The following is a 24596-nucleotide window of genomic DNA, read 5'->3' on the forward strand; positions in this document are numbered from 1 at the left end:
GAGTAGCATAACAAGCTTCCAAGTTTAGCATAAGGGAAACTGCTAACACTAAGGGCCTTATGTCTGCGAGAACTAATGTGTACCTGTGGTTCAGAGAGGAACTTGCAGCGGGCGCAACATCTTCACAATTATTTTCCCGGATAAGCATTCTTCACTAGCTACTGTAGTTAGTCTGCAATCAATATTCTGCTCTCACCTTTCGGATATCACCGCACACCATGAGCGACAGCTTCTTGGTCAGCAGGTAGGCAAAATCGACGAGGGGCAGCCGGTCAGCAGGGTTCCCAGTCAGCACCAGAATCTGTGGCCTATGTCGTACGGACGAATAAACACACTATTTAAGCACCCATATGACACAAGGTTCTAAATCTCAGTAAACTCCGCGATGTCTAGTCAACATTTTAGAAATAAAAAACACGTAGATAGACATGAGAGGTTTTGCGGGAAGAAAGGTTCAGAGTTAAAATTAACAAAACGTCTCAAGAATGCTGCGGTGTATTCACCAACACAAATACAATTTTTAAGAAGGCAACTGAAAAAAATCGCAAGATGTTAGCTTGAGTTGAGAATTCACGCATGCACCTAATATCATTACATAAATACCTACAGTATCAGTTATATAAGTATATTTAATGTGTAGTAAACCAAACACGTATCAGAATTTTACTTGTACATGATGTTTTATGATAAGCATGATATAGGAAGGAACGTGAACCAAATGCGGGTTCGGAAATATTTTACAGCTAACAAGTTCTCATTTGCATTCAAATACAGAGGGAAAGAGACGTGCCGAACTGGAATGTTTTGAATTATCGCTCATATTGAAGATTCTGAATGCACCTTGTATTTTTTATGCATCGTGCATTGATATATTGAATTATTAATTATGCCGTAATATTTCCCAATACCTTTTGACTTCAATATATGCAGTATGCGAGGCACAATCTTGGGCGCCAAAATGTTTTGTATGCGTGTGTGTTGCAATGAGTGTGCACAACTTAACAGCTAAGGCTACCTGGTAATTCATTATTGTGGGGCAAAGTTTAGAATGACTGCTTCCCCACATTAGCATAAAGCCAACTGGCTCTAAATTTCCAGTATTCGCGGGAAATCAAAATCGACAGTACACTTGTTGTTGGGAAGCAGCCTTTGCTACTGGGCACACGTGTTGTTCCCCCTCACCTGTAGTTTTTGATGTGGTCGCGCACGTTGTTGAGCTTCACAACACTGTTCAGTGCGTCCAGATACGTCTGCGCTTGAGTTGATGAGCCCCAGTTGACGTCTGTGGTAAGAAAAATCAGGATGAGTGCTTAGTTAAGTGAGAATTAAGATTGCTTAAGAACAAACAGTCAGAATCACTACGGACGTTCTAGTTTTGACCTTAGCTACGGAAATAAAACCATACTACCACCAGCTACGCATACGCATACGCATACGAATCTGTATTCATAAAGCTGTGCTATGCAACCCGAAACAACATGAAACTGTATACTGCCTCAGTAATGATGCAATAAAACTTCAAACACGCACACACACAAAAAGTAAAGTCGTGCGTCCGAACAATAGTGCCCATTGTGATAATTTCTTCCTGCATTCAACCCATGACCTGTATTCTCTTCATGGTCAGTTTTATTGAATCCCTTTTATCGGGATTCGCTTTTTACCGGAACCGCAACAGCACATTTGTGCTCTGCATTGCAATTTGAGGTGGTGGTACACACACCTGGCTTCCTCTGGTAGATAAAGATGTAGAGTCCGAGGATGATGGCGAACGTCCCGAGTGCTGTGGGCCAGTTGGTGATAAACATGACGCTCAGGCAGAGAACAGCACCGATAAGGCTCACCCACAGGTTGTAGTAGCGGAACGCCGGCCGAAAGCCTGTACATTGGAGACACGTAAAAAGGGGGCGGTAAGGGTGAAGAATGAGCTAAAATTCTTGCTGCGCACCTCATTGCTATAGTCGCTAAATTATTTACCTATTTAAAACACCGTCTAAGTGATATTACACAAGCTGCATCTTGACTCGGGTCAGAATTACTGCGCGTCACCTTTTTTTCTGGAGATTCTCAAGATGACAGTTTACATGAACTTATATTTCCTTTACCTTTGATATTTCTTGGAAAGCTTTATAGCGTTATTTTTTTTGTAGCCATATAAGACAGTTTGAATAAACCTGTTTGGTCTTTCCAAAAGAATTAAATTACACCCCTTGTCGATGCAGCACTTGCAGAGCCAAGTGGCGCTCACCTGGCATCCTGGTGAACGAGGCGTGGAAGCAGGAGAAGTTGATGAGGCAGTAGGCAGCGAGGAAGAAGTTTGAAATGATAGGTGCGATGGCATTCAGCTCGCCTGTTGGAAGAGGACAGGAATTTGAAAGGGGAAAGGTTGTGTTGGAGCACTACCAGATAAACTCCCCAAATGAGAGGCCACCCTTGCCAGTATCATCGTAAAAATACGAAATTTATTAAAATAACAGAACCGTCAAAAATGAAAGATAGGTTCTCATGCGTTAATAAAACTAGAGTGGATAAGCACTGACTGAAAAATGGAGTAGCTCATGGAAGGAGAACTAAGGAAGTCCCAAAGTTAAATGTAAAATTTAATATCTAAGTCAAGCATAAGGCATTTCTATTGTCTGTTGCAGTGACAGTAGTATATATTTCAGCAATTGTTACAATCCTTCAACTCTATTTTCAAAGAGGAAACTGAGACAAAATTTCTTTCCCCTAACTAGAAGCATTATAGACTTTCCATATTGCTACAATCCCATCAGTGGTCTGAAAATGAAAACGTATAAAATTCTTGCACTTTTTCTTGCCACTATTTGCTGATACAGTACTAATTCACAGGCATAGCTGAGTAGAATGTAGTACTAAGCAAAGCACTTGCCAATGGCACAGCAAGCCAGCGAGATGGCAAAGGCAAGCATGTATCCACGCCGTGGTTCGTTGTTCTTGCCAAATCCTTTGCCAAACCAGTGAATGTACGGAAAGAGCTTGTCATTGCACAGGGCCTGCGCAAGGAAAACGCAATGATTGCGTTACAAAGCTTCGTTGCCGGCTTTTAGTTACAATCAGTATACAGCAGCAAACCTTGCGTGCATGCCGCTAGTCTGTAGTATTGCAATTAGTACTTTTTAAATACTGAGCAATTATAATGGCACTTTGGGGACATGGTAATATCAATAATGACGGCCTGTATGGTCATAGAAATGCGCTACCTAAGCCCCTTAATCATATCGTCACAGGCCTTGGGCAGCGTCGGTAGAAAGATTTATGACGCTAAGCATAGGCGCATATCCAGCTACGTCCAATCTGGGTATGTGCTTGGGGTAAAGGACGCTGATGGAGTACAGAATAAAAAAAGAGAGACGAAGCTGTAGATTCGTTTGGACAATTTATTTTTCCCCAACCACCTAAATGCATTCGTTATATGTATTTCTTTAATTCCAGAGCCTATAGCTTCTCTCGGTGAGCGCCCCTTTCCTGGTCAATCCCCCCCGAGTAGAAATGAGCTATATCTAAAGGCATCATCTCCACCAGGCTGTGCGCCATGAAACTGCAACTGTGCGGTTGACTACGGGGACTATTTTGTAAATAAACCTTCTGACATCTTATCTCTGCGTTGTCGCGTGACAATACGGGCCGCTATGGATAGCTAAACGAAGTCCACTTTCATTATGCCTTACACAAAATTTGCAAACAAAGAAACAGCGCGGGTAATTGGCAATGGATGTCAATAAACAAAGCACTGCAGGTTCATTCTGCAGTGTTTTAAGGTGCCACTAATCTCTATATTTCATCCATTATTCAAACGCAAAAAAATAAGACTGCATTTTTAAAAATCACCATGAATGAAAACTCGGAGAACAGCTTTGCATCACGGGTGTTTGAAATTAAATTTCTTGTATTAACTTACCTGGAAGACTTTGGGGGCGCTGACGAGGCTGGCCAAAGCAGACGAAAGAGTGGCGGCAAATACACCGGCAATGACCAGAGGACCATAGGCGGACACCATTTCCATCACCTATTATGAGGAGTTCCTTTCAATTATTTTGCCAGAAAAAAGTGAAGATCGGTTGACTATAAGGTAGCACGTACTGGCGTTGTCCCCTTTGTTCATGGGCTGCCTCCGTTTTCTCATAGTGTGGGTTACGTAATCTGGCAAACCAGTTGAATAGATTGAATTGTATCTTCTAATTCTGTCACACTAAGATCTCAAAATTTCTCGAGAGAATGATATTGTCTCTTGCCATAGCTTCCAGATAACATTTTCAGTGATTCCATAGTTACAAACTGACAAATGCTTCATACCCAGTGATTGAATTGTACTATCCTACATTCAAGTGCCAGCACACACAAACAAAAAAAAAGCCTTGTCTGTACACAAGCAATTACCGAAGGCTTAGACTGCAGGAGTAAATAAATGTGTGCTTTTGTATGAGCACTGCACAAAAACACAACTAAGATAACCTCATGTTAATTTCGGATCCCAAAAAGAAGTGGCCTAATTCTCTACCATCGCGATAAAATTGCACAGACGTTGAACTTCACGCCGTAGGTACGGCACACCATTGAACAAGCAGACTACAGAATTATATCGTGCCGCAGTTTTGCATGTTGATAAATAAATATAAAAGGATGCGGGACCCACCTGGAAGTAGTTCATTAGGCCGTATTCGCACTTGTCTCCTTCAGACATGGTGCAGTTAGAGATGTCTTCAAACTTAACTCCGGCCTCGGTCAAGTTGAAAGCAAAGCCGTTGGCATCACGAAGCACGGTGCTGCCAGCGATGACCGCGAAACCGATGTACGAGAGCGTCGTTATGAAGATGGCCAAGAGCGTACCACGGGGGATCGCCTTTTGTGGGTCCTGCACAAGCGGAAGAAACGGAAGTTCGTTTGCACATTTAGATGGGCAACGCGATGCTTCCAGGGACACCTGCTACATGTAAATAAAAATAAATTATAACTTGTACAGTCAGGTTACTAACTGCATCCGTTTACTTTAACTGCTCTTGTATGTGTTTCCGTTGTCGATTTACTTACCCACGTGGAGAGTTCATGGTAATTTAAGACATAGTACGAGAGACAAATACAAGCATTAGCTAGTCAAGTAACGTTGTTTTCCATTGCTAATAATCTGTGGCTTGAAAATGCATGCGCAGTTGATTGGAGAAGCTTTAAATATGCAGTAGTTCTGGTTAGGGCGCATCATAATCACCACCCATCCCAGTTTTTACATCCATTGTCATTTTTCCCCTCGTTTAGATGCTGTTCTCTGAATATTCTCATCGACTTGCGAATGCTCTGCAGTTTTATGTTTGGCTACCTATATATGAATTCAACTCGTGCTAAGAGGTATGATCCAAACCAAGAAGAAGCTCTCTAACAAACGTATTGCGTATCAGCAAAATAATATAGTCTAACTCTTAAGGGGACCAGCGCAATGCAGATGGAGAAAACACCACATGCAGCAAACTCTTCGCACCTTCAAGTCACCGGAGATGTTGGCCCCAGCCAAAATGCCCGTAGCAGCAGGGAAGAAGATTGAGAACACGTCGAAGAAGGTCTCCCCGTCTCTGAAGCCTGGTTTTAAGTTTTCCAGGGCCAGGGTTCCTGCGGAAACAGCAGTGCTTGACATCAATGCACAAGATAATTCTATGCTGCAACAACCAACCAAGGGGCAAATAGTAACAGGCGAGGGAGAGGGGCCTTGCACGTTTAGTCTCCCTACAATTATGACAACTTGGAATTGGCAAACCATTTCTTGTCAGGTTACTTAAATAGTTTTCAAATCAAAATTACGAGTAAAAAATGCCATCCTTCGCCCATAGAAGAAAACAGCGGTTTATTTTCTTTTTAGATTGGTGCATTAACCCAATCTATCATGTTAAACTTTGAAGTGAAAACTTATTACGCAACACTTATAGGCGCACCCCTCTTACTGTGAGCATGGATGCGCGCGGCCTGGAATGGCAGAGCACCGTAGCTGTGAGCTGCAGCAGAAAAGCGCCGCACTAAGGGGGCCACAATTCTAGCTACCTTAGCTGTGTTTCGTCTGCTACGGTTCCACTCGTCATCACACGCTCTAGCGCTGATCTGTAATCTGCGTTTACAAGTACAGTTACACTGCATATTGCTGATCCATCGCTTGTCCTACCGGCAGTTACTTACAACCTTTGTGGTTGAAGCCGGTAATCCTAAATGTCTCAGATTCTTATTGTGAATGGCAATGACGTTTTGAGGCTAAAAGCCATTACGCGAGTTCAAATGCGACTAGATACTTGTTTCAATAAAGTGCAATGAAATTGAACCAAAAAAAAACCTTCCTCGATCAAAAAAAAAAAAAGTTCATGCCATCCGGCGGGCTATTTAGTTTGCTGCAATGTTAACAGCACACTAGTGTGGTGGGAATGGTACGTGATTTTGATAACTTGCTCTGTTTTTCTTTAGTCTTGATAGGCGTTTTTGTTGACTTCTCTGGAGCAAGCATTTTCAATCACCATTTGGGATGCGCTCTATTAGAAGCCACGGGCCATATATTTTTTGTTTATTTTCTACTAAATTTACTTAAAACGCACACTTAGCTTTGGTACACTTCGCATCTGTCAGCAATGTCTGCCCCATATTTTTTTTAATAAAAAGCATAAAAACATTTAACATATCTTCTGTGAGCACAGGCCACCAACAGTTTTAAAGCAAAAAACCACATCTCGAAAATTTACACGGGAGAACTGTAAAAGTAGAAACGGCATTCAGTACTTTTTGGGTACGCGCTTGTATGCATAGATAACCTCAATATGATCTTTTAATTACGGTACCGTGCTTGCACACCATGGAATAGCGCACGTCCAACTCGTGTCGGTGTGGGTCGACCCCAGCAAACATTCCGCAGTCTGCTTCTGCCCCTGATCATGCTCGTGTCGCACTCCTTTGCAAGACGCCGATGCCATCACTCTTGTTACCTATAGCATAGGCTCCCTACGCCAGCAAGCCCACGCCAAAAACACACCCACAACCGACGTCAAGGTAGTAATTTCTGGAGCGCCTCGAGGAGCACCCGGTACTGCAAGTGGGCATTGTGACTGCGGCACACATGCCACAAGACTCACACACACGAAACTGCAGCCGGTCCAAGCCCTCCACTCCCCAAACGCTCACGGCGGTCATATTTTGGTAAAATTGGGTCCGCCCCGCTAAACGTTGCAGCAGGGCGGCAGGACACGTGGTCGGCTACCAGAGAAGATGGTCACTCTCGCGCGTCCGAGGAAACTATTAACAGCTGCTCCCTGAAAAACCATCCGGTTTCAACTCAAATTCAAGCTCGATGGAGAGGCTTCAGACATTTATTGCAAGTTGCTCACATGCATCTGCCGTGTTCACCAGTGAAGCTGAGGCAAATAGGCGCCATGGCTCAGACTGGCTGGCACACGTAACGACTGTTTTAACACGAAAGCGCTTTATTCCCGGGTACACGAAGATTTCACCGACGTGATATCTGTCACGGAGATGACGCCAGTACAACGAAGCTAGCGGCCTGTAAAGGGTGCACTCATGCACACAGGGTCTTGGGAGGAAGCAGCCTTTAGTAACTAAAGAGTACGTTATACTTAGGGTTGTTCGTTTTAGGGTTTTATATTTTAACACGAAAGTTTTTTTAATGTCAGTATAGAGCAAGATTTCCCTGACGTCAAATCCGTCACGGAAATTACTCCAGTACACCTTTGGCGAAGCGACCCGCCAGCAGGACGTCGCTAGCCAAGAACACCCACAAGACTGCCGCCGACCCGCAAATCATGCTTAGCTTCAGTTTCGCTTTCACTTTCACTTTCGTGTTTTACCGATTCCTATGACAGAGAAATCAACTAATGTTTTTTATAGAGGTATCATTTCAAATTTTGGCGCTGGGAACTTTTGTTGATGGCCAACGTCAGGATTTTCTGACTGCTCCAAAGCTTTGCATTTGTAGTTGCTCCAGTGTGCGTTAAACAAAGTGCACAAAAGCATTTCTTAGAGTCGTGTTCCGCTCACCGGAGTAGCCGACGAAACCCTTGGACATGAGTTCCATGGTGGGAGGGAAGAAAGAGCCGACGACGAAGTCTATCATTGCTGCCAGAAGGATGATTAGCAGCACGATCTGAGCCTGGATACACATTCGTGGGAGGAAAACATAACTATTTGGTAAACATGGCAGTTTATGAAGCATAAATGTCAATTCACATCCTGTGATGTGTGCTCACTCCCATAATACTTTTTTTGATGCAGCAAGCTTAGATACCAAAGTCAGCAGCGAAATTCCTCTCAGGACATTAGTCAGCATTGATGTAAGGTGGGAGTCACAAAATGACCGCCTTAGTGTCTTACGCACCACTCTGGCTGGACATCTATCACCAAGACAAGTAGTAGGGTAAATTAATGTAAATTGTAATGTAATGTAATAATGTAATGTAATGTAAATTGTAATGTAATGTAAAACATGTAAATTAATGTTTTTACACGAAGAAACACAATTCAGTAAGAGACAATTTCTAAATAGGCGTAGATTGATGGTAACTGTCCTGTTCCATCATGCCAAAAGCCTAGCTGCCTACACATTGCTTCCGCTCATGCACCAAGTGTTCTTTCCTTTCTTTTCTCGCAGTGAGCAGAATGGTGACTCAAATGGGAAGAAAGCAATCTGGCAGTGCAATGGCATTTCAGAGAAGACTACGAAACATTCTTTATAAAGAGAGGTTCAGTTTGTTTGAGACCTTTTTAGACGAGAATATTGGTAGGAGCAGGCGTCAAAGACAAGATACAAGAGAAAAATTTAAAATTTATAACCCATTATTGGGGTTTGAATGGTCGGCGAAAAGTTGAAATTGCAGCATTGAAGTTTTTTACACTTTCGCAGATTACAACGCACTTATTTAAGAGTTAGGTAACGTTTAGAATACATTGGTGTTATAGGTTATTGTCCGCACTCGGCACAACTCTGAGATCAAACTTCAATGTATTTGATGCGGTTTTATGCATGCGGGGTACGCATACTTTATTTCAAAAGCTGGTCACGGAGCCTCAAAAATTAACAAGCTGCGACAGGAACAGGTTCCACAATTCTTAGTTCTGCCCTAAAACCCACAGCTAACTATTTTATAACACTTAATTTACAGCGTCGGTCGTATGTTTTTAGACACCATAATGTTCCGTAAGTTATCGCTGAAACATCAGTATATGAAGTCAAACACTTTTAAGTGCGAATGCACTTTATAAGCGACCCTGAATACCGGCGACCGCCGTCCGTCCACATAGCAACAGCTGCGGGTGCGCGCGCTCCTCGTCTTCCTTGGCAACGGGGGGAGATGGGCGCGCGCTGCCTGGCCGCTGACATGGCACGTACCCACGTGGGGGATTGGCCAGGAATCGGGCGTGAGAAGGGCTAATGCACCCGCTTAAAGGAGTACTGACACGAAATTTCAAAGCTGAGATCCGCTCTAGCAATCAAGTACAACGACAACACAAATAGGTGTCTGTGAATAAATGCATCTTTCTTTCTTTCTTTGTAGTTGTGTGTGTGTGTGTGTGTGTGTGTGTGTGTGTGTGTGTGTGTGTGTGTGTGTGTGTGTGTGTGTGTGTGTGTGTGTGTGTGTGTGTGTGTGTGTGTGTGTGTGTGTGTGTGTGTGTGTGTGTGTGTGTGTGTGTGTGTGTGTGTGTGTGTGTGTGTGTGTGTGTGTGTGTGTGTGTGTGTGTGTGTGTGTGTGTGTGTGTGTGTGTGTGTGTGTGTGTGTGTGTGTGTGTGTGTGTGTGTGTGTGTGTGTGTGTGTGTGTGTGTGTGTGTGTGTGTGTGTGTGTGTGTGTGTGTGTGTGTGTGTGTGTGTGTGTGTGTGTGTGTGTGTGTGTGTGTGTGTGTGTGTGTGTGTGTGTGTGTGTGTGTGTGTGTGTGTGTGTGTGTGTGTGTGTGTGTGTGTGTGTGTGTGTGTGTGTGTGTGTGTGTGTGTGTGTGTGTGTGTGTGTGTGTGTGTGTGTGTGTGTGTGTGTGTGTGTGTGTGTGTGTGTGTGTGTGTGTGTGTGTGTGTGTGTGTGTGTGTGTGTGTGTGTGTGTGTGTGTGTGTGTGTGTGTGTGTGTGTGTGTGTGTGTGTGTGTGTGTGTGTGTGTGTGTGTGTGTGTGTGTGTGTGTGTGTGTGTGTGTGTGTGTGTGTGTGTGTGTGTGTGTGTGTGTGTGTGTGTGTGTGTGTGTGTGTGTGTGTGTGTGTGTGTGTGTGTGTGTGTGTGTGTGTGTGTGTGTGTGTGTGTGTGTGTGTGTGTGTGTGTGTGTGTGTGTGTGTGTGTGTGTGTGTGTGTGTGTGTGTGTGTGTGTGTGTGTGTGTGTGTGTGTGTGTGTGTGTGTGTGTGTGTGTGTGTGTGTGTGTGTGTGTGTGTGTGTGTGTGTGTGTGTGTGTGTGTGTGTGTGTGTGTGTGTGTGTGTGTGTGTGTGTGTGTGTGTGTGTGTGTGTGTGTGTGTGTGTGTGTGTGTGTGTGTGTGTGTGTGTGTGTGTGTGTGTGTGTGTGTGTGTGTGTGTGTGTGTGTGTGTGTGTGTGTGTGTGTGTGTGTGTGTGTGTGTGTGTGTGTGTGTGTGTGTGTGTGTGTGTGTGTGTGTGTGTGTGTGTGTGTGTGTGTGTGTGTGTGTGTGTGTGTGTGTGTGTGTGTGTGTGTGTGTGTGTGTGTGTGTGTGTGTGTGTGTGTGTGTGTGTGTGTGTGTGTGTGTGTGTGTGTGTGTGTGTGTGTGTGTGTGTGTGTGTGTGTGTGTGTGTGTGTGTGTGTGTGTGTGTGTGTGTGTGTGTGTGTGTGTGTGTGTGTGTGTGTGTGTGTGTGTGTGTGTGTGTGTGTGTGTGTGTGTGTGTGTGTGTGTGTGTGTGTGTGTGTGTGTGTGTGTGTGTGTGTGTGTGTGTGTGTGTGTGTGTGTGTGTGTGTGTGTGTGTGTGTGTGTGTGTGTGTGTGTGTGTGTGTGTGTGTGTGTGTGTGTGTGTGTGTGTGTGTGTGTGTGTGTGTGTGTGTGTGTGTGTGTGTGTGTGTGTGTGTGTGTGTGTGTGTGTGTGTGTGTGTGTGTGTGTGTGTGTGTGTGTGTGTGTGTGTGTGTGTGTGTGTGTGTGTGTGTGTGTGATCTCTCTTTCGCAAACATTACCGAACCGCGCAAATTCATTGATTGATTGATTGATTGTGGGGTTTAACGCGCCGACGCAACGCAGGCGATGAGGCGCGCCGTAGTGGAGGGCTCCGGATTAATTTTGACCACCTGGGGATCTTTATCGTGCGCCGAAATCTCGTACACAACCGCGCAAATTCAACTCGTGCATTCGCACTTTCACATTCTTCCCCTCGGGGAAATGCGGGGAAATTTTTTATATTCTTTCGAACAAAAATTATTCTATAAGTACTTATGCTTCAGTTGAGCAGCTGGCACAATACAAATTTACGTCAAGAAATTTATTATTTTAGGGCTTCCTCACGTGGCCGTTTGCCTAGGATATAACAAAATAAAGGTGTGCTCTTATTGGGTGGGTAATACTGTTACTTTATGCAAATTGATAAGCACAGAGCGAAGTAAGCAAAAAATAAAATCAAGCACTAGAAAGTGCGAGGAATAGGTTTGAAAATTCAAACAAAGCCTGGTTTTGTGCCCACGAAGAGTTATGCTCTATACACACATCTGGAGGCGTTTATAAATCTTTTGAGCATTGAAGCAGTGATCCTTTTTTTATTCCTAGCTTGATTCTTTTTCCTTCCTCACACTGTGCCATGTTGAGCTGCACCCCAGGGTGTCCCTCCTATTTTGTAACCAAAGAAGCTACTTTGCATGCTGCTTTCGCATATTAGTTTCAGAGTCTCCCTTGCTGTAGTTCACACCCCAGATCAATAATGATGCAAGGTTTCTTGAGCTCATACCACTGCATTGCGCAATTACACGCAAGTATATCAGCGGAGTTCGTACGCAGGCAACGCAAAGAAGGCTACGCACCTTGGATTCCCATTCCGTTCCAATTAGGGCAATGCAGAGAAGAACGACCACCGTGGCACAGCTGATGATGCGTATATCATTCATGTCACCGTCCACGATCACCTGGCTTTGCCTCTGCAGACACACGCAAAATGGGGCACTTGAAACCGTTAAAAAAATTGTTGAAATGAAACGCTCTTCGCTGAATGTAAACGCAGTCATTCAAATTGCGCGCTTGACTTTATTTAAAAAAAAAAACATGCACATGATCAACCTGGGGCATATGGGATGGGAAGGATGTATGCAAAGTCTGAATATTAGTAGTGTATATCAAGCAGCCCGGCGCTACGAACCAAGTTAGGACCAAAGGTACGAATAACCTTGACGCTGCACTCACCTTCATTACCGCCTGTACCGTTTCCGCAAAGCCGACGACATACATGGCTACAGCAACGGCGTTAGCCAATGAGAAGATTAGGCCAATAGCGCCACCGAATTCCGGACCGAGGCTCCGAGATATCATGTAGTACGTCCCGCCTGCGACAAGCGAAAGATACAGGAAGCGATTAGGAAGCAAGGAAGGCAGAAATGTATAAAAGCTTCCATGTGTTTTGTGACATGAACATACAAACTATCGAGCTTCGGAAATGTGCATAACTGGGCTTTCTACTCTAAATCAAATTATGAATATCAAAAATACGTATCGTGTGCAGAGTACTCAGAAGGAGGCCCCATAATAAGACTGTATGGGCACCTCCTGTACAGTGCAGAGGGAAAACGTAGCTTGTAGCTTAAAATACATAATACATACATGAAATACATACAAAGGAAATAATGATAACAATTAATTAAAACACACGTAGAAGCTTACAATGTCACTGAAAGCAATTGACAACTAAGGTAAAATATGGTATCATGGAGCAAGAAAACGTAATTAGAAAAGAGAAGATTTGAAACAAAAAACAACTGAGAATGCAAAGACTATAGCCAATTCACACGATATTTTTCTTGTTTTTTTTCTTAACTTTAGGCAATGTACGTTGTTTTAATGTCCATGGGTAAAATATCCTAAAAAATCCTGGAGCAATGGACGGTCTGCTTACCATACATGAGTAGCCGTAACTTTTGGCAAAAGATAATTTTTGTTTAGGAAAAAAACTCAATATTACTGCTTGTAAGCATAGTTTTGTTAAGTGGGGAAGCTCGGAAAAAGATAATTTTTGTTTAGGAAAAAAAATCTCTCAATATTACTGTTTGTAAGCATAGTTTTGTTAAGCGGGGAAGTCAGTGTTTTTTGTATAAGAAAACGCATAATAAAGGTTATATTTAACAAGTTCCGTAACACTTAATATGTGTGTTGTTTTGGTGAAAAAAGCTTGACAGCTTTAGAACGGAATAAGCTGCTTGATTACAACTGCTTGATTTTGAATTATCTGGGCAAAAGTATTGATGAGTGGTGTACGTGTACCCACGAAACAATGGAGTAAAAATTAATAAAAGCAAACCAGAATGACCTTATAATAGGATCACAATATCTAACACCAGCTGTGAAACACTGACTAAAACGTAGGTCAGGGGTTGAGAGAGGGGGCTATAGGGTGTTGTTCTACGCTAAAAATTTAGGGTTGTTTGCTGGACTCAAACTGAACAGCCTCGACATTGCAATTTTGAAGACAACGCACACGCATGCACACACGCACACGCACGCACATTTGTTTGCTCGTGTTTTCAGCAGGCATGTTATCTTCTTGGAAATCGTGTTTTCATGTACAAGTGAATGAAAGCAATTTGCCCCGAAAATGTTTGTGTCAGGCTGTTATCTGCCTTGGAATCAATTATCTATCCCTCCAGAGAAGGAAGGATGCCCGTGTTCAGTAGAATGTACACTTATCACACCCATTTTAGTTCCGTCTAACAGAATTTCTGTGTAAACGCTTACACCCATTTCAACGTGATTACACCCATTTTTTTAGCTTCAGCACATTTTGTACGCTCTCTTAAGATTGAGAATAGGGTGATAACACATTGAACATTTTTCGTATTTAGTTTGGTGTCGCACGTGTATGGAATTGTTTCTTAGTAGTTCATTTTAGGGTGCTGATGTATTAAACATAAAAATTACATTGTCAAGCTCAAGATTAGTATAAAGAGGTTTTTCGAAGTCTGCAAGAAAACTTGTACATGCGTAGAGCCACATGCCTGTAGTATCAAAATTACGCTATAATATTCAATTTTAGCAACAAGCCAATCGACCCTGGCAAATAATCTCCTTCTGCTGGCTGTAAAAAGCCAATATATATTCGCCTCCTGTTTTATATTGATACCGTATATGAAGAAGAGATGGGACTCATGTGGGTGTTGAATGCACTCGTACAGCGGTGTACGAATATATGACATCGCCACACTCTTTCAATGCGTAGCATTCTTTGCCGAGTATGCCCCAGTCCCACAGCCAGGACCGTGTGACGCAACGAGTTGAGGATAGAATACTAGGCCGTAGCCTGGTTAACATTCCTGCATTTACTTTAACTTTTCTCTCTCTCCCCACAAAAATGCAGACTTGGCGGAAGTTGCCCCTTCAATCGCTATAACAGCGTGACTGGAGATATTTGGTCGAACAGAATTTTGAAAAACCAAGAAATAAGAAAATACGAAAATTAGCTGAAATGGCGAATGGTGTAACGCCCTTCATTTACACAAGAATTCATATTTGGCAGAAGTAACACATGTAATCGTTATAATGGCGTAAATGGAGAATGTTCGAACATTGTGTTTTTTGCAGCCAATTTTTTTAGTTTTGCACTCTATATAAGCGACACAGGAATGCTACGCATTAGTGGATAATGCTCTGCACTTCCGGATATTTTTACGGTCAGTAAGAGTGTAAAATGTTCATTGTGCAGACGGTCCTAGTTTTGTTTACCTAATAATTAAAAGTACTCACCTCCGCGTACCTCTCCGTTGGTGCAGATGGCAGACATAGAGAGTGTGGTCAGCATGGTGACCGCCGAGGCCAACAGGATAATGGCAATGGCAAGGCCTACGATGGTCGCAAAAAATACATATGTGTGAAGAAACATTTTTGCATTCACGTGCAGATCAAAAACACGATTTCAAAGCGTTTACTCGGTCAGATATATTTTTTACCGAAAATGTGACGTAGAGTAGAAAATAACCCGAACAAACACGTCATGCGCAATACAAGTTGAATCCTACAGAACGGGCAAGGCCAAATGTTAACAGGAATTACCGGAGTTTCGTCTAGTCCTCCCAGACTCTCAAGGGCTGCCTGAATTCCGGAAAGGCCTTGAATATGCACTGCATGCATGCAGTCACAGTGAATGCCTTCTAGATAAAATCTGTCTCCCCTCCTACCATTCCAGACAAAAGCGATGGGTGGCAGACCAAGCTTCCCCGAGTTTCGCTTCGTTGCCATACTACAATACGCTCGCTTCTCGATAAAAAAAAACTGTTACACGTTCACCGTTTATCATTTATGTGGCCTCACAGCACTTGGGGAACTTCATCACGCCCTCTCACGCGGTACTCCGAGGCTGGCAACTGTCGGAGGTGAATATGGTGGTACAAGAAGCAAAGCACGCTCCAGCATTTATTTGTGGACATTTTGCTCATGCACGCAGCGGAGCAGTGAGCGTTCAGTCATGAAGCGATACGACCGAGTTTACGAGTAAATGCTCAACTCGACGGATTACGCTGCACCTTGATTGTGCGGTGCACGAGCGGGCGTATGTGCAACACCAACCATGGACCTGACTCACTGCCACATCGAACGTCCTACTGGTGGCCCTGCCTTTTTTCTGCGCAGACTTCCGGACTGATGGTATACCTATCAGAGTTGGCGTACCAGTTTCATGACACGAGGAAACTTGATTTGAAACCCGCTTTTTTAGTACGTTCTGCTTTCTGCGAGAGTGCTTGCTTTGTAACTTTGTGAGAAGCGAATATATTCTGGGCTTAAGAGCCATGAAGGCTTTTAAACAGAAGATACTCGCCTCTGAAGTCACTTCCTGGTATAAAAAACAAACAGGGCTGACGACACTTGCAAAGAAACAATTTTGATTTTATAGACAAAAGCTGCTGAAAGGGAAGCTATACTTTCCCTGCCCCTTCGTCTGGACCGTTGGTACGCGGTAAACTGTTCACCCCCTATCCCTCTAAGAAAGGTGAGAATGAAGTGTTAAAGTGTCGAAAGGTGATTACCCCAATTTTCTTTTTTTTTTTCAACACCCTTTTAACAGTCTCTATGCGTAGAAGGAGCAAAAGCAAGTCCTCGTGACTAGAGTCCCGGAAGCAGCCTCCTGGACTAAGGGGGCTGAACTCACATCCCTACCTCAAGCTTAAGTCAATAGAAGTTTATTACTCCTATCTGAAAGCGCGGGAATTTGTATTAATTAGTACGTAATATTAAGAGCATGACCACTGCAGGAAATATCAACCTGCTCATTACTATTACTGTGTTTTAAGTTTGCATGCTGACCAAGAACACAAGTTTATTTTACGCTGACTCGTCTTTTTCTTCACTAAAAAAAGGCGCTGGGAATGGGGAACTCACCTATTCCAGCTTGTCCTACGACCCAGGATAGCCGCAGGAAGAGCATGACACCCCAGATGTTGAGAAGGCATCGCACCTGAGGAAAATTTAACGTCAATGATTGAATATCGAGAACTTTGCGCTGGCAAATTAAGGTTGAAATCAGTGCCGAACGTAATGACTTAGCTATAGGCAAGAGACGCGAAGGGAAGAGAATTAGTGCTGAAGCTAGTATATTAGTGGCCAGGGTCTTCAGTCCAAATCTCCGCTGGTGCGGCCAGCCTTCGCCCTTTCCGTTAGCAATGGCTGCGTGCCGGGGCAGGAGCTGGCCCGCATACTCGTCCGCTGCCCGCGTGGGGTGTTGTGGCACAGTACCTATAGCTTAAGCAAATTATAGGACGTGGTGGTAGTGAAAACGTTTTTATTTATTTTTTTTAGCCGAAATATGAAAAAGGACCTTAAATAAGGTAGATAGCGTTTTCTCATTCAAGAAGGTCGTGGGCTAGCGCCCCTTCTCGGTTCCGATGGAAAAGGTAATCCGTGGTGTTCAATCCGCTATCGGGTCAGCCCGCTTTCCTGCGGTTCTGTAGATCCCGGGGTGTCGCATGCATACAGGGCAGTTGTAAGAGTATGTTGTAGGGTATATGTGGTGGGGGGCATTGTAGAATGGGGGCGTTTGGAGTAATTCGCGCATGCGCTGGGGATGCCGAGTGACGGGTGGGAGTTTGTGTAGTCAAGGTGGGAGAGTAGGTGGGGCTGGGGGGGGGGGGGAGTGTTCCTATTTCTCTGGAAATGCCCAGAGTTCGAGACCGCAGGCAGTGGCGTGAACCGGCTCCTTCCCTCCAAGGGAGGACTGACCGGGGGCTAATAAGTCCTGAGGGTTGTCTGGAGGAGTTATAGAAGGGAGATGCGGCCGGTCTGAAAGGTGCAGCATGCGTGCTCTGAAACTGAGTGTGATAACCAAGTCCCTGGGGGCGGATGGTTGCGAGGACGATGGCTGTTTCTTCGGATGTGGGTACAGTGGTCGTGAGGTGGCTGGAAGGGGTTATAACGGCGCAGTGAGAGTCAATTATAGTCCGTGTGCCGATCGATGAGAGTGTTGGGCGATGTCTGTGTAGCGAGTGGCGGGTTTGTTGTGATGTCTTAAGTGCAGATAGACGGACACGAGCTTATCTTCTTGGTTGTAGGTGGAGTGAGCTTGCTTGGGGATAGGCGAGATAAGAATGCAGTTGCAAATATCCGAGGGGAAGCGCACGGGAGCTTCACTAGCGGTTGGTGTAGTGCGGCTTGGCCGAACGATCAGTTGGGGCAAGTGCCAGATGGGTAAGTTGGCTAACTTGCAGTGCTCCGATTAGTTTGGAGAGGGTGTTGTGAAGGGCAAGCTGTAGAAAGCAGGCTTTATAAATGTGTAATGTCTGAGAGGGCGAAATCGGGGGTGGCACAATAGGGTGCGCTCTGCTGAAGTTATCTAGTATTTGTTCAATGCTCTTGAACGCGTCGCGAGTTGGTAAATGTGCACGAAAGCGGTACACGGTGGAGGGAGGAAAAGAGGTCGTTGCCTTTGACTTGTGGCGTGGACGGCAAGTTGTAAGAGATTGCTCACACAGGAAGTGTGGAATCATGGGCGCATGTTGTCGACGGAGATGGAAAGTTTTGTCGTGCTTTAGAATAAGAGTGATGTTGGTGTGCTTCTATTCTAATGGGAGGGTGTCAGCCTCCCAGCGCTTGTTAACAAGTTTGCGGAGGGAGCTGAGCACTTCGTTGTCAAGATTGTTCGTGGCCCTTGCCAGGTGTCTCGCATGAAGCGCGCCAAGTGTCCAAGAATGATATAACGCTAACTTACGACAATTGCCAAAAACAGAGCTGAGCAAACACATATTGGCTTCTACCAATTCAAAATCGCCCGTAGGTCTGCTTCACCACAATCCACCTGAGCGACCACGAATTGCGATCAAACCGGTCAACTATTTCATTGACGAGACCCAGCGTACAACTTGGCCCTAAAAGTGCCGTCTGCGCCGTGACATTATACGCATTGCAAGCACGAGACTACATTTTACATTTGATGATGTCACAACGGAGACCTCAATTTTTAAAAGCCAAATCGTGTCACTCTCCTCGTTGTTCATCAAGCCCGCTCACACGGGTTGCTGAGGTGAGGAACCTTGGTAACATTGCAACCGGCTGAGGCCCACCGCTGAGACTCCAACGCCTTGGCTGCTGGGCCTTTCGCAAATGGCTCAACAGAAGTCTCTCTCTCTCTCTCTCTCTCTCTCTCTCTCTCTCTCTCTCTCTCTCTCTCTCTCTCTCTCTCTCTCTCTCTCTCTCTCTCTCTCTCTCTCTCTCTCTCTCTCTCTGCCCTCTCTCTCTCTGCCTCTCTCTCTCTCTCTGCCTCTCTCTCTCTGCCTCTCTCTCTCTCTCTGCCTCTCTCTCTCTCTCTGCCTCTCTCTCTCTCTCTGCCTCTCCTCTCTCTCTCTCTCTCTCTCTCTCTCTCTCTCTCTCTCTCTCTCTCTCTCTCTCTCTCTCTCTCTCTCTCCACCTTGGATACACTGAAAACAGACGAGATATTTCGTAAGTTTTTCCTTTCAGGTAGTGTACAGAGGATGCCACTTACCAGCACACCTTGTATCCAGCCGAATTTGACCGCGGGCGACGCGCTGGCGTCCCCTTGTATTTTCTCGCTAAAGGACTTCGACTGCAACGGGAAAGAAACAAGAGCACACAGTTTTAGATAAACACACGACTTGCCTAGCGCCCAAGTTTTCATAATGCAGACCATCGATCGTATCAGGCCCATTCTTGCTGCATTTTAATGCGTAATCATTCTTTCCAGAGTGCCACCAACCCCGACCGTGTAATGTCCTGCATTTGTACGAAGATGCATGATTGGCAAAGTTAACACACTTAATCATTATAATAGCGCAAATAAAGATAATCGGTGATAAGGGAAACAAAATAAACAAACATGAAAAATAATATATTATAAATAAAGGTAAACAGAAACCAACTAGACATCAAAAATGTGTATCACATTCCCCCTGTCCGACGGCGAAGACAAAAAAAAAAGCCCCAAAGAAAGCAAACCGAAATACCAATTCAATTTGTGAAAAACCGCAAGCGCTGTACTACGCTTTACGTCAGGACTGCATAATTGGCGGGGTTAGGACATTTACTCGCCGTAATAGAGCCGACGTATATCTTAGGCAAGAAGATACAAAATTAAACTATAACAAAAAACCTCTTTTGGCTAATTGTGGCCAGAAAGGTGGTGTAAGAATGCTTGCGGACTAGTGAACAAGTCTCAAAATTTCTGCAGATTTCCTTTTTCCTGCGTGGTTTTCGTAATCTCTGAGTGGACACGATAGGACACACATCCCCAGAACCTCGGCACACCTTCGCCTTTGTTACGAATCAGCGCGCCGCTGTGCTTCAAGCTTCATGTAGCGCCCTGCTGCTTTGTGTTGGAGTCTCCACTACGTGCGCCTTTCGACTGGGCATCTCTGCGTAGGTGACTAAGGCTTGTAGCCAACGGATCCCAACACGCCGCTAAATGCCTGGAAAAGGCCATATCGCTGGCGCCTCTCTGTCTGCGTGATTCAAACTTCGGTGGTCGCGGGCACCGTTGCGTAGACCTCCTCTCTCCCCTCTCTCAGACTCAGCGTGCGCCACTAGTACCGACCTCTCACGAACTCAGGAAAAAGCACTGTGTGTGTCTGTACCATGTCGCGCCGCGTGCAAAAACTAGAGGGTTTGACCGTTTGACCTTTAGAGCTTGGGATATAAATAACAGTCCCCCAAAGCGCAGAAGTTCATTTCTGTTGGAGCAGTGATTCAATGCTGTCACTCTACTCGAATCCTGTTCTGTAACCTCGCCCGTCGTGGCATTGTTCTCGTCTTGCTTCGGCTCATCTCTCGCCATGCAGTAAACCAGTTAAGTTTTCCTTCGGCTTTTTGCCGTCATCTTCAAGGCAGCAACATTTGCTGGCCGCTCGCTTCACCATGCTACTACCCCCATGACGGAGGCGACGGAGCTCGGCTCCGGTGCGCCATCCCGAATGCAACACCTTCTGAAGCGTGAAACCAAGTCGGAACACCTTCGACATCTTGACGAGACGCCGCGAGCCCCATGTCTTGCATACGTGAAAATTCGTTAATTCAAACTTCAATGACTCGAACGTAAGGATAATTCAAACTGTACGATTTGGTCCAGCCTAGGGCCATTAAACTTTGTGTATAAAAAATCATGCACCCCTCAGTCTGACGACGACGTTGGTTGAACACGAAGCTTTCTCGTGACGGATTCTTTGGTTTTTGTCCGAGTTTGGACGGCGTTAAGACCATGTCCAAACGAAGCAATCGGATAAACGCTGGCTTCAAAACGCGAGAGGCCCAGGTGCGATTCCGGCCACTGAAGCGTTTTCTTTCACTTAACCCACGATGATTCATCATCATCATCGTCAGAGAAAGTTGGCTCTCCTGCAGGGAGTTTTCGCGTTACAGACGCCGTCAGCGAGAACACTAAACCTTCTCTTTAAGATGTATAAAAACGTCCGTTAATTCCCGGGCGAGTAGGTTCCGCCAAGGGCATTCGAACTGCGCGCCACTTGCGCCTGGCACACGGCCAGAGAAATGCTCCCGCTGCGTTCTCACGAGACTGAGTCGCCTCTGGAAAAAAAAAAAATAATAAGAGTGGAGAGAGCAGGTTAAGTAGAATAAAACCAATCTACCATGGCGGAAGTTTTCAAAGACGCATTCTTCGCGAACTATACGTCGATGTGGACGCGACTGCAGTGGTGTGCGGTGCACTGACCTATGAGGGCTCGCAGAACCTGTTAGCCGTCAGTGACCAGGAGGAGGAGTACAAAGCATTAGCGTGGCCGTCCGCATAAAAGTCATTGGGGCATTGAATGCCACCCGTCTCTTCAGTTTTGAAAAGGGGGCGAAAAGCCTCTTACTACATTTGCTCATTAGAGCAAGAAGAGCTGGCTGTCGCCTTCAAGGTCAAAAGTGATACTGCAATTACGAAATTTTTCAAGGACCAAGTTGTTGACATACGCTACTACTTCCCAATCCCAGTGTACAGTCGTAATTTCATTAGTCTTCACTTTCGTTAGATTTAATTTTTATTTTTTTCATTAGATCAAATTTTCATCACATCGAGCTTACATTACATCGAACTTTTTCTGACATCGAACTGTTCTTACATCGAACTGTTCTTACGTCGAACTGTTCTTACGTCGAACTGTTCTTACGTCGAACAGAGATGGCTTCCCCTTGCGGTTTGAACTAACAAGAAAGATACATAAAACGAGCGTTTATTGTAAAATTTACTAGAAAACGGTCGTCGACACGACGCAACTAAGCGTCCAGCTCGGGTGTTTTCATCGAGATCTCCTCCTTAGTGTAACGTCTACAACCGACGGACGTTCGGCGGGGCAGAGTTGTAATCGCGAGGCTGTACTCAACGCTGATATGGCAAAGCGACGCAGCAGCCGTGGACCGTTCACGCGACTCTGCATGCGCCCGCTCCATTCGCCTCCATTGTTTGCCAGCGCTGATTAGCGGCTGCCTGAAGAGCTTTTAGCACGTCTGCCGTGCGCACGAGAAAAAAGCCACACGGACGATCGCAGGGGATGGAGTGGGTTATAGACTTTCGCTTGATGTCGCCATGACACCGACAGATAGCTTTGTCGGGCAATTCTCGTGATCCCGCACCTATATAGCGGAACGTGTCTCCGAGTGACAAAAAATTCGCTGATTTTTCATGTGCCTCGATCAAAATACCCCCTCCCCCCTTCCCCCCTTCCCCCCTATCACACGCACGATTTTCATGCTGAAAGCCTTAAGTGCCCCATTCTGCGAAAAACCGTCGTTGTAGTTGTTTTCCGGTACAGAAAATGGCCGCCGCTCTAATGAGTAAATAAAAAATTCTTCCCGGAACTTAATTATGCTTACGTTGTTTGAAGCCGAAAGCAGTCTGGCGATACTTATTAACCTACGTACGGCTAGATCGTATTTGCGTCTCTTTCGCACAGAAGCAGCCTACATTCCGGACAAAATGGTACCGTGACGCCACGTCCCTTTCTTCCGTGTCTACGTGCAATTTCTGCGGTGCCTATGCGCTCCCGAAGTTGTTTCACTTGACATGGTCATGTCCGATATTTGAAAGTGGCCGATCGCAGCTGATAAACTACTGCCTCCCACTACTTACGATTACGGGGCACCTGGACGTCCTTCGATCCGATGCTAACGCATTGGCATTCTTTCACTTGGCAGTGGTCTTGACGAAATAGTGTATAGAACGGTCTGACAGCTAGACAGTATGTCTTGAAAGTACGAAGTGTTTAATATGTTTTATGAGACTAATTGAGGCCTTCGCCTCCTTTTGCATGGTATCCCAGTAACACCGCAGGGCCTTAGGCCTATTTCGGAATAGAGGCGTTTATTCATTCATTCTTTCCTTTTGTTTATACGTCTTTTCGTGTGCATTATTCCGACAGACTGGCTGGTAAAACGCGCCAAAGTGAGGCTGCCCGGGTAGGGCTGCCCAGAGCGCAGAAATTTCGTTTCCCGTTCGTTTACCGGGAAACGAACGTTTCCCGGTAAACGAACGTTTCGTATAAGCGGAAATTCTGTTCCAGCAATTATTGTTTGCAGAGCTTTTATTGCAGCTGGACACGTTGGTTCCCCGCTGGCGATCTCTCTCGCCCATCGTAAACAAAACAAAAATACATCTGTCGTAGCCGGAACACGCTTGCTGCCGGCTGGAGCAAATACCTGCGTGTCGTTTTTCTCCTCGTCAAGGTCGAACTGATCGCATAACATCCCCGCCGTACGGTCAGTTGAGAAATCAATGCGCACTATTTTATTTAGACGAAGGATTTCTTTCTACAGGCTGAGTTTGATTGATTGTTTGTTTGCTTGTTTGTTTGTTTTATGCGCGTCTCGGCGACCACGAAACTAAAACAATAGTTCTGAAAACCTCCTTAAGTGAAGCTTCCGAACATCGAAGGACATCGAGAAAGCAAAAAAATTTGCTCCGAGCCACAACGCATGAAAAAATACCATGGGACATACCTTGGGGGCGAACAAATCAATCTGCTTTTACCTTCATTTCCTTTATTTTCGACATCGGTTTAAAGCTAACACTTGCGTGTGCGAGTACTTGTCAGATGCGAGTATTTGACAGTCAGCGAAAGCTCAGTTTTAGACGACTGTCCGAAGATTCATCCATGAAGCCTACTGAGTGACACGCATGGCATTCCGTGATATGCAATGGTGTTCTATGGGCTTCGCCCAATGCTGTCGCTATCCTCAGCTCGTTTGCGTTCTAAGTTTAGTTCGTTTCCAGCGAACTAATATTCTTTACTGGAGGCTCCCTGCGTACTAATTTCCTTCCACACCTGCGCCCCCCGGACCCGGTTGCCAGCCACGTGGTTGCGGATGCATGGAGGCCACGTTTCGTGCAATAGGCGAGAAGCTATGGTCGTTAAGACCGAGTCCCAATCAGCAAAAATAAAGAAAAAGCTCTTTGACCATTAGTGACTCTCCCATTAGTCACCCCTGCATAATGATGCAATGCAAAGGAGGGTGCTTACACGGGTCATACACAAGGCAGCTTTCGCCTCATCGTGTGACTAGGTTCCACGCCCGAGCATATAGACTCCCTACAATTAGACCATCTCGTTCCGCCAAGGCAGCGAATTTGAGGCTTTATTTTTGAAGCGGAACAACAGACGGAGTTTTCTGCCTGCCTTAAGTGGTCTATTTTCTCTCCAGGTTCCGTGTCCGAAATCGATGCTTTAGGAAGTTAACGAATGAATCCGGGTTATATAATTAGGCAAACTTCTGCGTCCGTTCGCTGTTTTCCTATAACAGCAACCGATCCGTGTAAACAAACAGATATCACCTTCGTAGCCATTTCTTTTTATTGTGCTGCAGGTAAATTTGCTGGCCGGCCCGAGCTGTGTCATCGGAGCAGTCAATCAACTAATTTTACAGATTCTGGTTGCTGCTCACAGCTGCTCACGAGCAGCGAGCTATATGCTTTCGTTAACAGGCCTGAGTTGTACTTGCTCCGAAACAC

At 45.1% G+C, this 24596-nt stretch overlaps 1 protein-coding gene across 1 annotated transcript in view; it reads right to left on the reverse strand.

Moving 5' to 3' along the window:
* Positions 1-24596, reverse strand: part of LOC144169918 (solute carrier family 12 member 2-like) — an 82347-nt gene that overhangs the window by 12422 nt on the left and 45329 nt on the right. Inside the window, exons 2-15 of the mRNA XM_077699366.1 lie at positions 19125-19205; positions 16532-16607; positions 14903-14998; positions 12356-12495; positions 11980-12093; positions 8035-8146; positions 5492-5619; positions 4655-4873; positions 3920-4027; positions 2891-3014; positions 2249-2350; positions 1724-1879; positions 1183-1282; positions 197-308 (exon numbers count right to left, since the gene is read on the reverse strand). Of these exons, the coding sequence (XP_077555492.1) occupies positions 197-308; positions 1183-1282; positions 1724-1879; positions 2249-2350; positions 2891-3014; positions 3920-4027; positions 4655-4873; positions 5492-5619; positions 8035-8146; positions 11980-12093; positions 12356-12495; positions 14903-14998; positions 16532-16607; positions 19125-19205 (1668 nt within the window). The remainder of the gene's footprint in view (positions 1-196; positions 309-1182; positions 1283-1723; positions 1880-2248; positions 2351-2890; positions 3015-3919; positions 4028-4654; positions 4874-5491; positions 5620-8034; positions 8147-11979; positions 12094-12355; positions 12496-14902; positions 14999-16531; positions 16608-19124; positions 19206-24596) is intronic.

Source organism: Haemaphysalis longicornis, unplaced genomic scaffold, assembly GCF_048455015.1.
Source record: "Haemaphysalis longicornis isolate Haplotype H1 unplaced genomic scaffold, Haemaphysalis longicornis Haplotype H1 scaffold_2, whole genome shotgun sequence".
Lineage (NCBI taxonomy): Eukaryota > Metazoa > Arthropoda > Arachnida > Ixodida > Ixodidae > Haemaphysalis > Haemaphysalis longicornis.